The 14,196-nt window shown below is 38.9% G+C and overlaps 1 protein-coding gene across 1 annotated transcript in view; it reads left to right on the top strand.

Annotated features, from left to right (window-relative positions):
* Nucleotides 1–7,636: 7,636 nt before the first annotated feature.
* The window catches only part of tbx19 (T-box transcription factor 19), an 18,803-nt gene continuing 12,243 nt past the window's right edge, over nucleotides 7,637–14,196 (top strand). Inside the window, exon 1 of the mRNA XM_037696369.1 lies at nucleotides 7,637–7,899. Within this exon, the coding sequence (XP_037552297.1) occupies nucleotides 7,637–7,899 (263 nt within the window). The remainder of the gene's footprint in view (nucleotides 7,900–14,196) is intronic.

Below are 14,196 nucleotides of genomic sequence, written 5' to 3'. Positions count from 1 at the left end.
CAGCTGTCAGCCAGTAGTTGTTCAGCAGTGGTTAAGCAGTCGTTCAGCAGTCATTTAATGCTCAGCTGTTTCATTTTTTCCTGTAAAAAAGAAAACGACTTTTCTCCTGTTATCTGTGACGCCTGAATTATGATGTAATTAACCCTCTGTAGCCAAGAGAGGTAAACTGTGTGTGCGTGCGTGCGTGCGTGTGCGTGCGTGCGTGCGTGTGCGTGTGTGTGTCAGACAGCAGTGCAGTCAGACTGAGACCCTCTGATGGATCATTTGAAGACTGACTTGCTTCAGTTGAACCTTCATCTTTTTGTCACTTTTCCTGAATAATAATAATAATTATTATTTATTTATTTATTTATTAGTTTTTTCTGATTCACTGGATCAGCACCAAGACGCACCGGTGAGTTTTGCTCTTAATCACTCTTTACTATTTAAATATTTTTTATATATTTATCAGCGTTTACACTAAATTTAAACTGGAGGTTTTAAAATGAACGTTTATTATAAAGTTTGGACTTTAAATGTCTTAAAATGTTTCAGTTGAACTATTTTTGTTTTATTTGTTTGTTTTATTTAAATCAACTTTACTTTTTTTTTAAAAAGTCCATTTTTAAGCAGTTTGTCAAATATTAAAATAAAAATAAATCAAATAACTTAAACATTTTAAATTGTTTAAATGTTAAATGTAGTTTTAGTTTTATTAATAATTAATCTTAAATATTTAGAATAATAAAATATAAAGCTACAGTTTATACTGAAGGTTCAATAAATCAATTTTATTGATATGTTAACAAAACCTGATGAAGATAAAATATAATTTTATACTAATCAGTGTCAGAGTAGATTTGTGTTTTTTATTTTATTTTAACATTTAATTTTTCATGAGTAAAATGAAACGATTTGCTCATTGGAGTCAAAATCAGGTTTGTAAACAAAAAATACAAATTATTTTAAAAAATATCTTTATTTTTTTATTAAGCTTTTGATTGTATATTTTTATTTACCGAGCTGAATAAATAAAAACCATTTTGACAATATATTTTCATTTTGTTGAATGTTTTGCTGAAACAGGCAGAATTAAATATAGTTTGAGTTAAAGAAAATGTTAAATAAAAAGCTAGATTAATAAAATTGAATCACATAAAATTGTATAATTTTCACATTTATCCTCTAAATGTCTCTATAATAATAATTTTCGCAGCATATTAATGTTTTTTTAATGGGACTTAAAGTCTAAAAAGCTAAATTTAATTCAAAACAGTTTTCTGTTATATGTTACAAATTTATTTGAAATTAATTTAGTTTAATTAAACTTTAATGAGGCTAACAAATAATAAAACTGATCGTTTAAAGGTTTTATTAAATAATGTTAATACAGTATAATGTAATTATTGTTGAAAAAATGAATGTTTGCAAAATTATGTCTAAAATGCAAAGATTACTTAAAAAAATGTTTTCAGGATTAAATGGAACAGAACACGATTTATATTTCCCATTTTTCAGCTGCTTCAATGTTAAAAAAAATTGTGAAACACCGTCAATAATAATAATAATACATTTTATTGAAAATAATAATAATATTGATGATACAGGTGGGCTTACTGTTCCTCGCGCAGCAGTAAACCATATCGGTAAATTAACGAGTAAAAACGCCACCGAACCTAAGAATCCAGTTAAAACGTTCTAAGCTGCAGAACGTGAAAGTGAAAGTCGTTGCAGTTTTTTTTAATAATAATAATAATTTTTAATAATAACTTGGTTTCTAAATGTTCCCTGAAATGCTTCCCAGTTTTTAAAACGACTGATCAAATCTAACGTAAGAATCAACATTTTCTTGGTTTAGAGACACTCAGCTGGTCCGGATTAGCCTGATACAGAACACCTAAAGAACCCGGGTCTTTTATAAGATTTATGACACACTTTAACGATGAAACAAAATCAAAATATAGTTTTAATTTCTGAGTTACCCGAGACTCAACTACTCTTAATAGAGTATTGGTTTTAAATTTGTTTCTCAGATCACACCATTGGTTGGTTCACTAACTATCTCTCAGATTGGAGACAATGTGTTCAACGTAATGGTACTTCTTCTAGCTATTTAACGGTTAACAACGGTGTACCACAAGGCTCAGTCTTAGGTCCCACCCTCTTTACAATTTACATAAGTAATGTAGGTCAGAGCATCCTTTATGCATCCATACATTTCTATGCTGATGACAGTTGTTTATTGTTGAGCTAAAACAGTTGCCAAGGATTTCCAGCTTTGGCAATCCACCTTTGACATCATCCAGTCAGATTTGTTCCATCTCAAACTTGTACTAAACACCGACAAAACTAAAGGGATGTTGTTTTCGAACAGGAAGTCGGTCCCAGCAGTTCTTCCTTTGGTTTTATCCTCAAATGGTGTCCCGATTGAGTTTGTTGATTCCTACAAATATCTGGGTATCTTGGTCGACTCGCATCTCTTTTAAGCTCCATGTGGAAAACCTAGTAAGGAAACTGAAAGTTAAACTGGGTTTCTTTTTCAGAAATGGATCCCGTCTAACTCCGAATGCTAGGAAACGTCTTGTAACTGCGACTTTGAACGCTCCTACAAGAACCCTGCAGATGTTGGACGCTGTCTATCATGGTGCGCTAAGATTCATAACTGGCTGTAACTATCGTACCCACCACTGCACCCAGTATTCACTGGTTAACTGGTCATCATTAACTTCACACAGACTCTCCCACTGGTACATTTTCATCTTTAAATCACTTCTTGGTCTGTTGCCTTCATATATCTCCTCCTACATGTCTCTGCATGAGTGCAGCTACAGCGTGCGCTCTCAGGACATCATTACCTGCAGTGTTCCCTCAGTGTGGACTGAACTAGGCAAAAGGACCTTCTCCTACTCCGCTCCTGTTTCCTGGAATATCTTACAAAAAGATCTGAAGCTCTCAACCTTGACCTCTCTAAGTGGCTTTAAGCATTAAGTTCATGGGAAAAATCAAAACAGACATGTTCCTATAATCTGGCTGTTTTTTAATACCATTTTATTTTATTTGTTCTTCTCATTTTGTATGCTTTTTATGATTGTCCACTGTTGTCGTCATTCTTAGTTAAAATCAGGTCTCTCTTGTAAATGAGTCCCCGAGGCTCAATGGGACTAACCTGTTTAAATAAAGGTTGAATGAATGACAAATAGGTGGAGATCAAACTGTGTTTTAATAACTGCAGCTGCTGGTAGGGCTTGGGTTTGTGTTACAGATGTCAGTTTATTTGTCTGCAGGGATATTAAATGAAACAAATATGAGAACTTTATAAAATGTGAAACGAGACCGTTTGAAACAAAATAATTTATCCGTGTATTTATTGTTCACCTTTTTTTAACCAGGCAAATCCCTTTGCGAGCACAGATCTCAACAGTCTAACTAGCGTGGTTTTGGACTAATAATAAAAAGTTGTTGAAAAGGTTTTAATTTACCATAAAAATGAGTACAATATTTTTAGTAAATACAGTCAAACATAAAAACTTATAATTTAAAAAAAATAAAATTGGCAGAAACAAGTAAAAATAAACATGCTCAGTAATCCAGGTTTAAAAAAAAAATCTAACAAAGTTAAGTCAGGTCCTCTGGACGTTTTTTTTTTTTTTTTTTAACTTTTCGTCTTTCATCCATAGGACTTCATCAGCCCGAGGAGCCACAACAAACTCATTCCCATAAGTGGCTTAGTCATGTAGTGGGTCAACAAGTTTTGTGATCTACCTGGATGATTGAGCCTACAACAAAATCTTTTTTTTAATGATAAGATGGTTTCTGGAGTCCGCCCTCTCCCCTATTGACTCCTCTGAGGCAGTCATGGCCAAAGTTGTTCAAAACATCAAAGTTCCTGCTCAATAATCCAGGTAAAAAAATCCATCAAAGTTAAATCAGGTCATCTGGATGATTGTTGTGACTCCTTGGACTGATGAAGTCCTTTGGATGAAGGACAAAACATTTCAACAACAAACAAAACAAAACCCCAAAAAAAAAAAACATCCAGAAGACCTGATTTAACCTTGTTGGATTTTTTTACCTGGATTATTGAGCATGAACTTTGATGTTTTGAACCACTTTGGCCATGGCTGCCTCAGAGGAGTCAATGGGGGAGAGGGTGGGCACCAGAAACCATCTTATCACCATAAACTGGTTTGTCCATGTGAGTGTGCTACATATGGGACTGAGTTTGTTGTGGTTCCTCAGACTGATGAAGTCCTTTGGATGAAGGACAAAATGTTTCAACAAAAAATAAACCATCCAGATGACCTGATTGAACTTTGATGGAAGTAAAAATAAAGGTAGCTTTAAAAAAATAAAATTAAAATTAAAGTCTCTCAGCACACTACATCAAAAAACTTCATTTGTCCAAAGGACCAAAGACTGCTGTGTATAAACCATGACGCTAAAATACACATTCAATTAATGAGACTCACCTGGACCTGGAGGGAACATTGCACCTGTTTACGTTTAAGAACCATGACCTCAGACTAGAGGAGCTGACTGTCATCCCAGTAACTTCACGCTCTGCTGCAAACGGCTCCAGAGCACGCTGAACGTCACGGACCGAAGACGTCAACAGAACCACATCATCTGCATAAAGCAAAAGCCCTGAGGTGCCCAAACCAGACACCAGCCTCTTCTTGAGATCCTGTCCCCGAACACCGCGAGCATGACCTGAGACGAGGGTCGACCCTTCGATCTCCCTCGAGAACAAGTTTGAATTTGTGCCGAGGATGCTGCTTTGGTTCTACATGAACCAGATAGCCCTAAAAAGTACCCCAAGTTCCTGCAGCGTCCTCCACCAAATGTCTTGGGGAATCCAGTGATAACCCTTCTCAAGATCCACGAAACACATTGACTGTAAAGTCAAACTGCCATGACCCCCTTAGCAGTTTACCAAGAGTAAGATCTGGTCCACTGGTCCACGACCAGGACCAAGACCCCACTGCTCCATCTGAGTCTGAGGTTCGGCCATGGGTTGGCGCCTCCCTTCCAACACCCTGGAGTAAAATTTCCTATGGTGGCTGAGTTGTTGAAGGACACTCTCCTGATGATCTAGAATGAAATATTCGATCCAAACCGTTGACATGAGCTCCCTCCGTAGGGTGGCCAGGCTCGGTCTTGGAGATAGGGTGAAGAGTCCCATTGTCTTGGGGAGATTGGAGTGGAGCTTCTGCTGCTCCTCACTTAAAGGAGTCAGTTGAGGTGGTTCAAACATCTGATTAGGATAACTCCCTTCAAAAGGTTTTATGGCCGTGTTCCACTTGAAATAAACGGGGGGTGACCCAGGACTCACTGGAGGGATTATATATATCCTCAGGTCTGGGAACGCCTCAGGGTCCACCAGGAGGAGCTGGAGAGGGATGTCTGGGATTCGCTCCTGGACCACGTTTTAACAGAACTCTCAGAGAGCATTCTACATCTACAACTACATCTACAACTATTCACTTTTGGCGTCAATCGCTGCTACAGCCAATAAACCATTCCCAACATAAAAATGTCTCCATCTCGAAAAATTTTACAGATATCGAGCTAACTTTTGGTGTGGTAGTAGCCGAGAGTCATCCCAACAAATACTCTGAGTATGAAGAGATCTTGGTTTAAAACTTAATTATTGAAAGCAGTGACTAATGTGTTTTTTTAATTAAAAAATGTAATAACATTAGTGCATGGAAGTCTGATCAAAACAGGAAGCACCAGATATTTTTTTTCATTCAACCTTTAGTTATACATGTTAGTCTCATTGAGTCTCGAGGACTCATTTACAAGAGACCTGATTTAAACAACGAGCACAGATGAGGCACAGACAACAGTAGACAATCATATAAAAAGCATATAAAATGAAAATTAAATAGAAGAAATGATGTAAAAACCAAACAAAAGTAAGTACATTATGAAGCGATGTAAAATACTAAAAACGGGAACTGCGTTGGTTTTTGCCATGAACTTAGCAGTTGTTTAAAATCCCTTAGAGAGGTCAAAGTCGACAACCCCAGATCTTTTTGCAAGGAGTTCCAGGAAACAGGAGCAGAGTAAGAGAAGGCCCTTTTGCCAAGTTTGGTCTTCACAGAGGGAACACTGCAAGTAATAATGTCCTGAGAGCGCACGCTGTAACTGCACTGACGACATGCCATGTAGGAGATGTATGAAGACAGCAGACCAAGAAGTGATTTAAAGATGAAAATGTACCAGTGAGAGAGTCTGTGTGAAGTTGATAATGACCAGTTAACCAGTGAATACAGGGTGCAGTGGTGGGTACAGTAGCCAGTTATGAATCTTAGCGCACCATGTTAGACAGCATCCAACATCTGCAAGGCGCTTGTAGAAGTGTTCAGGTAAATAATGTCACCGTAGTCAATGGAGGGAAGGAAGGTAGCAGCATTAGACAGGACCTATTTCTGAAACAGAAACCCAGTTTTTCTTTCAATTTCTTCATCAAGTTTTCGACATGAGGCTTAAAAGAGAGATGCAAATCGAACAAAATACCCAAGTATTTTTAAGAATCGAAAAATTCAATAGTGTTAAAGACGGGAGCTGGCTGCTGGCCACCGGATCCGGAAACCCCCTCCAGCCCACGTCTTTACCCCCGGCTCGAACCTCCCTCAGAAGTGGCAACTATACTAATCAATAAATCAAGGAAAACGTCAATTCAGTTTTACCAATTGTATTAAAAGTCAAGGCAGGAAAAAGTTACAGATTCACAGCGCTTGACTCTCCGGTCTATGACGCGTTCTCCAAAACCCGGAAGAGCCTCGATGTCCCGTGTCATTACTAATTTATAGGGTCCTAGACTCCTCCTTCACAGAAGGGGACCTCAACCTATCAGTGTATGAGGGGGGCGTGACTAAGTATGATCTCAGTGGATCTTATGTGGACTGACGTGTTAGGAAATATATGAGACGGTGCTTCAAAAGCCTTTCTATGTGATGTGGCAAGCAGATTAAACTATTTCTTGACTGATATTGAAATCCCAGGGAGACTCTGTTTAGAGTTTGCTGGCCCAGTTTAACCCAGTCAGAACCGGGTCATAATTTCATTATAATCCCGTCTCTGAGCAGATCAAAACCATAGGACCAGTCTAGATTAAAAATATCTTAACAATAGGGACACCATTCATAGATAAAATAGAAAGAAGGACTCACTGTTGTCATCATTCTTTGTTAAAATCAGGTCTCTCTTGTAAATGAGTCCCCGAGGCTCAATGGGATTAACCAGTATAAATAAAGGTTGAATGAAAAAAAACATCTTGCAACAAAAACATTAAAGTTTCCTTACAGACCCTGTTCAATTCCAGAAAAATACTCATACCAATTCCTCAGCGATGAGGGACATGACAGTACTGCTTGTAAGAGTTTAATTATTTAAAGTGGATCATTTAATTCAAAATTGTTTCAAAAATTACATCTTTCAACCAAACCAGTGAAAGCTCTAAGTAAGTTTGTTTTTTTAATCCACATGTGAAATATTTAAATTTCTCTGTCTTTTATTTAAAACCAAATGGAAAAAAGATTAAAAACATAATTTGTTTTGGAGTCTCAAGATAACTTTATTTTGACCTGATTTAGTCCCAGGACCAGTAAATAGTGGCTCACCAGCAACTGTTTTTTGTTTGAGTCTCCAGATGAAGGTGGAGGGGTTACAGGAGGATGGGGAGTCGGGTTCAACGGCGCCAGCAGACCGTGGTTCTGGTGGGACGGTCTGCGGCCTCGGATCTGCAGAGCTCTGTATGTCGCGGCTGCTGAGCGCCGTGGAGAGCGAGCTGCAGGCCGGCCGCGAAAAGGGCGACCCCACGGAGAGGGAGCTGAAGGTGGCGCTGGAGGACGCCGATCTGTGGAGGAAGTTCCAACACATCACCAACGAGATGATCGTCACCAAGAACGGACGGTAGAACACGAAAAGTTCCCAACTGATTTATTTTTTTTTTGTTGTTGCTACCCTTAAGATCCTCAACGGTTAAGGCTCAGTCTTTCCTGGAAACCCCTGGTTGTACAACCTTAATTCAAACGTTCAGGTAATCCAGAGGAATGGTCTTTTACTAAAACGTAACCTCAGCAAATGTAGGTGACATAAAAAAACTTCAAAGATTTGTAAGAGCTTTGTTTTTAGATGGGTTAGTAGAGACAGTAGTCTCTCACTTATCGCGGGGGTTACGTTCCAGACACCGACGTGATGGGTGGAAATCTGCAAAGTCGGGACGTTATATTTATTTTAGTATTTATATATATTTTAAGGCTTTATAAACCATTTCCACACTCTTGCAACGTTCTAAACTCTCTAAAAGAGCACAGCGGAAGAGAGCAGACAGACTGAGGCTACGGTTACTGAGCCAATCAGTGCCCAGGATACAGAGCACAGTGCTCTGGTTGGTCGCCTTCCATCAATCAGCCAATCGTGTGTTGTTTACAAACTTACATTGAAAACCCGCAAAACAGTGAGTCCGCGAAAGTCGAACCGCGAAGTACCGAGGGATTACTGTACTTTGATTAGACTTGACAAGAGTGGGTTTGTAGTTTTGAACAAATCCAAGGCTAATTATGTTCAGAACTGGATATCCACGTAGATTTTTTTAGTCTACAGAAATCTAAAACATCAACACTGTTGGGAACGCTCACAGAAAACCTTGTGGACTTCATGTACGGAGGATATTTAGGTTGTATACACCCCATCAAAGTGTGATTCCTAGAGTACACTCAAACTGTAAAAACGTAAACAGGAGGAACCTTCTTGTCAACAGAGCTAACAAAAACCTTTGCAAAGGGAAAATAGAGGCGTGAATTGAGGTTTATGGAGAGACACCACAAACCATTGTTCAAGTTGTTGGTCTGTTACAGTACGAAGCTTTAGGGCCACGCTAAGAAGAAAAAAATCAAAAAACATAAAATTACGAGAATAAAGTCGTACGAGATTATAATTTTTTCCACAGCTCTCGTTTATTTATTTATTTTTTTTCCACGAGTCGGATCCACGACACGACCTGTCAGTCAATCCAGTAGGCGTGTCAGCAAATGACCAGCCCTAAGCTAAATGCTTGTTACCTGCAGAGCAGCTCTGCAGCCCATCAGAGCGTACCACCTTACTGTAAGCAGGTTCAAAGTCCTGATGCTGAAAATAATCTGATGCTGATGTGCTAACAGATTAAGTACCGTATTTTTCAGCCAATAAGTCAGTTTTTCTGCATAATTTGCATGTCTTGCCACTTATAGGCCGTAGCAACATCTTTTTGGATTTTTTTCCCGATATGTAAAAAACAATTTTTGGCTGAGATATGACCGATTTCATTCATTCTGACTGAATTTCTTTTTTTTAGCAGTACCACTTTCAGCCACTTGATGGCAGCAGAGTGGTAATAGCAGTATGGCATGTTGTTGTATCATGTAATAGGTAAACGTGGCTATAATGACAAATTAAAAAAATTCCAGACAAAAACAACTGGACTTTATTTATTATACTTTACTTTATACTTGGTTTTTTTCTTGAACCTTTTTGAATTTACCATGTCCTGGATGACTGAGAATCTTCACCAGCTATTAATGACTTAATCAGCCTGCCATAGTTCTCCCCACCTTCATTCTGCTCGTTGCTTGGAATCGTCAAAACAGCTGCACCGCTCCGGTGAAATGCAGCTAATTTGACCATTAAAGTGGATTTATTAAGCAAATGTTAAACTGAGACACACCTTTGCTATAATTTTGAGCAAACAAATAATTGTCTAGGTGCTTTTCTTGTAAAATTTTGATTAAACGAGTAGCTTTATTCCTTTTTTCCCTCCCTGTCTGCGCTCCCGGGAGCACCTCAGCAGCATAACTATTTTTGAAATTCAGCTGATTTGATCATTGAAGTGCATTTATTAATCAAATGTTACACTGAGACACACCTTTGCTTTAATTTCGAGCAAACAAATTATTGTTTAGGTGTTTATCTTGTTAAATTTGCACAACGACTCTTCGCGTACGCGTTTACTTCCGCGTATCGGTTTTTGAAATACAACTGATTTGACCTTCAAAGCACATTTATTAAGCAAACGTTCGACCGAGACAAACATTTACTATAATGTCGAGCAAACAACTAATTGTTTTAAGTGTTAATCTTGCTAAATTCTTGTTAAAGTCCTCCCGTGCATGCTCCCGCCGTTTGGCAGCCCATCGATTTTTGGCACAACACCGACCCACATTGTTGTCAGCGGTGACGCGTAATAGATGCGACGTATACGGCGGAAATTATGGTATTTCCTTATTTATAAAACTAATACCAAAGTATAACTTAACAAGATGCTCAACCTTCTTCATTTTACCACAGTTAGAATGTGGTAAACTCTGCTTTATTGTGTCGGAGTTCAGATAATATTACGACTCATTTAGCTTCAGATTGGTCATTTGCTGACACGCCTACTGGATTGATTGACAGGTCGTGTCGTGAATCTGACTCTTGGAATAAAATTAAATAAATAAAGGAGAGCTGTAAAAAAGAAAAAAAAGTCTTGTACGATTTTATTCTCGTAATTTTGTGGCTTTAAAATAAAAAAATCTTAGCGTGGCCCTGAAGCTCTGTTGTAGTTACGGAGGTTTAATGTCTAGAAGATAGGTCAAAAGTTGAAAAGCAACATTTATGTCTCTGCTAAGGCTATAGAGGTCTTTTTTAGTTTGAGGGTGTCTTGCATTAACACCTTGTTGTTGTCTGTTTTACCATACCATACCAATTTATTTATAGCGCACTTAAAACAACAACAAGGCCAACCAAAGTGCTGTAGAATGGAAACACACAAGCACGGCATGTTTTGTTGTTATTTAAAGACTTCTTTGCCGTGCTTGTGCCGACATTCTTAGCGTAGAGTAATTACGAGGTGCTAATGGTGCTTGGTGAAGAAGAACGGGCTTTAAGGTGTTTCCAGAGATGTACCGTTGGTCAAGTGCTTTCAGTTTATTTACTTCAGCGTCACCTGGAGGATCATCAGTGACCACAGGTCGTACAATAAAAATACCAACAAACAGAAATCATCAGTAACACAGAGGCCAACACAGTTTTCTTGACAGATAATGTAGCTTTTTATTGGTCTATACTTCATAGTGTTTCTAGGCTTAGCTAGCCCTATTATCCAGATTACCAAAAGTTAGCCACAGTATTCCAGATGTCAATTTTCAGTTAGCCTTTTCTCAATTAGCTTCAGTTACCGCCATCAGCGTCAATTAGTTTAAGTTATCCGTTAGCCACAGTGTTTCCCAAAGAAGTAAAGAGTTTACCGTAATTTCCGGTTTGTAAGCAGCTACTTTTTTCACGGACTTTGAACACCGCGACTGACACAACGCTGCGGCTAATTTATGGATTTTTGGGTTTTTTACGGGCTAACGAGCTTCATCTCGTCGCACCTGGGTGCTCGCATACTGCCCAATACATGTCTCTCTTGGGTGGTAGGTCCTCGTGACTCAATGAGACAACCTGTATAAATAAAGGTTATATATATATATATATATATATATAGACCGATGAAACTTCGAATTATCGTAAGTCAAATACACTCGCACTAAATTTTGCGCTTCGTGCACACGCCCTCATCATGGAAAACACACCAAGAAATGCAGATGATGCAGCTTTTTAAGTTAAAGTCGATTGATCCGGCTGTCGAAGCAGGAAATAGAGCTGCTGCACGTAAGCTTGCCGTCACTGAATCGATGTTAAGGACGTTGGAGACGGCGGGAAGAACTGAATCAATACAAAAAGACGAGAAAAGCTTTCAGAGGTAAAAAAAAAAAAGCAGATGGCCCGAACTTGAAAACGTTCTTGAAGACTGGGTGAACACGCAGAGCACAGGTGTTTCCATCGTGCAGATCCGGCTAAAAGCTAAAACAAGTGCCACCGAAAACAAGATTGAAGATTTTAGAGGTGGTGTCTCAGATTCATGAGATGGACAGGCCTATGTCATAGAACATAGAGATCAGTGACTGTTCCTGGCAGGCAACTGTATTTATTTATTACATTTGTTAACCAGTTATTACTGTACGTGATTGTGCATGTTACTGATACGTATTTAATTAAAAGTTTTTAAAAAATCATTCTGTGTAATCAGAATCAGAATAAGCTTTATTATCATTGCACCGAGCTACAGCAAGAAAATGTCCGTACAGTCGTCCAAAAGACGGGCGGAGCGCACGAAGCTGCTGCTGTGATAGCGCGGCCTCTTATCCTTTTCAGATAGAAAAGGGGAAAAATCCATGAGGAGAGGAGAGTGGCATTACAAAAAAGATTTTTTCACATCTTGTCCTATCAGGACATGATTTAAGACAAAAAACTCTGCCAGCACATTTATAAACATGTTATATGCATTTGATGACGAGGCGGTCCATGACGCACTAACAGACGGTCCATTGTCCTGATAAGATGATGGTCAGCCGGCACAGTTCTGATAAGCCTCCACAGAAGTTCTCTGGGGTCGCGGGGGTTGCGATGGACGAAGCTTTACCTTCGTTTACACATTTCCCAGGAGAAATTGATATGTCGGCCTGTTTCGAGGCCAACCAGGGGAGTCAGATTCAAATAAGCCACAATTGTTGATTTTCTTCAGGCAGACTGTTTTTTTCTTGTCAGCCTTGAGTCTTACTGGTACTTTCAAGAACTAAAACGGCCAATTAGGGTGCATTGTACTGGTCCAAGCTTACAAGCCCCTCCAAGGTCGTTTCCAACATGCTGGCGAGTCCCAAAGCCGCAGGTGCCCTGCGATTCTCCCAAATCACTTCCATCTTACAATTTAGCTTGTAAATCAGCTGATTTTGAGTCCTCAAAGCACGAACCAAACCTTCACAAGGCAGCAGCCTGACGAGAGCCAAATTAGCTGCAGCTGTCTTCTTTGTATGATGATAAACCAGGAACCAGCCGATTTCCAAAAAGCAGGAAACCTGTTATCATAATCCAATTGTATGCGTCTTCGGCGTCCTCCTGATATTCTCAGCAGGACATGAGGGCTCTCCAGGACCCTGTCGCTTTGTTGAAAAGATTTTGTCGATTGCGTTGAAAGTCCAGCTGATCAGATCCGTAACAGTAGTTTTTGTTTTGGAAGATGTGTAAAAAATTGAAGCTCCGATGCACAGACAGAGAGCAAAAAAGCAGGAGGAGAACAGGAGAGGGAAGAGAATGCGTGCGCCTCGTACAAGAGCAAGTGCGGAAAAATGTGAGGTAAACATCTCATGTTACAACGTGGACACCCGCGGCTTATAGACAAGTGTGGCCTATATATGTACTAAATTGTTTTGCCTTTTTTAATTTAGTGAGCACGGCTTATAGTGTGCTCAATAGTCCGAAAATTACGGTATTTATTATGGCAGCTCTCACTATTTTCATATGCCAGGCTGTCCTGTTGGATTTTTAGGTTGGGCTCCTTTAGAAATCTCAGACCTGAGTCTGTATTCTGTATTATCTGACATTCTGATGAAGTTTTCCGTTTAGGAACTGATAAATTTTTGTTTCGGAGTACAAATGGATCACACCATCAAAGTTGGCGATGGTGTTCTGAGAGATGCTGGTTAGCTGAGGTTTAGCAGATGAAACCAGAACCACAGTGTCTGTTTGAAGCTGATTCTGGATCAGCCGTGCTGTTAACTGGGGTTATTCATTAGTGTCGATAGCAGCCGCATCCAGCACCTCGCTGTGATTTATTCAGGGTTTTTGTTGTTGTTGTTTCTTCATGCCGAGCCGAGGCGTGTTGACCAGTCGCGCCCTGCGGTGGGCAGACACTCCATTTACACCTGCAGGACGCCACTTCAGCAGCTCTCACCGTTAGAGAGCTGTCATTTTTAATTTAGCAGCTGAAGGATGAAACTTTTTACACTAGGAGGCGGATTTATTTCTACGCAAGCAATCAAATGATTTCACAAAAGAAATCAGATTAACAAACAAAATTACAGTTTTAGAACTGCAATTTATTAGTAATTTATTTATTTATTTGTGAATTTCTATTAAACAGTTATACAAAGTGTCAATCGCTGTTATACTTTTGGATTTTTTTTTTAGAAAGAAAAAAATCTGCAAGAAAAAAAAACACAGAAGAGTAAAAATAAAAACAAATAAATTAACAGTACAGGTCTATTTAAACTCCTGATCCAGTTCAGTTTTAACTCCTAACCCAGTTCTGTTTAAACTCTTAATCCAGTTCTGTTTAAACTCCTAATTCAGTTTTGTTTAAACTTCCTGATC

The sequence above is a fragment of the Nematolebias whitei genome, chromosome 23 (assembly GCF_014905685.2).
Source record: "Nematolebias whitei isolate Nwh7 chromosome 23, NemWhi1, whole genome shotgun sequence".
NCBI lineage: Eukaryota > Metazoa > Chordata > Actinopteri > Cyprinodontiformes > Rivulidae > Nematolebias > Nematolebias whitei.
Note: the sequence above shows the minus strand (reverse complement) of the source record. Positions and strands in the feature narration are given on the sequence as shown.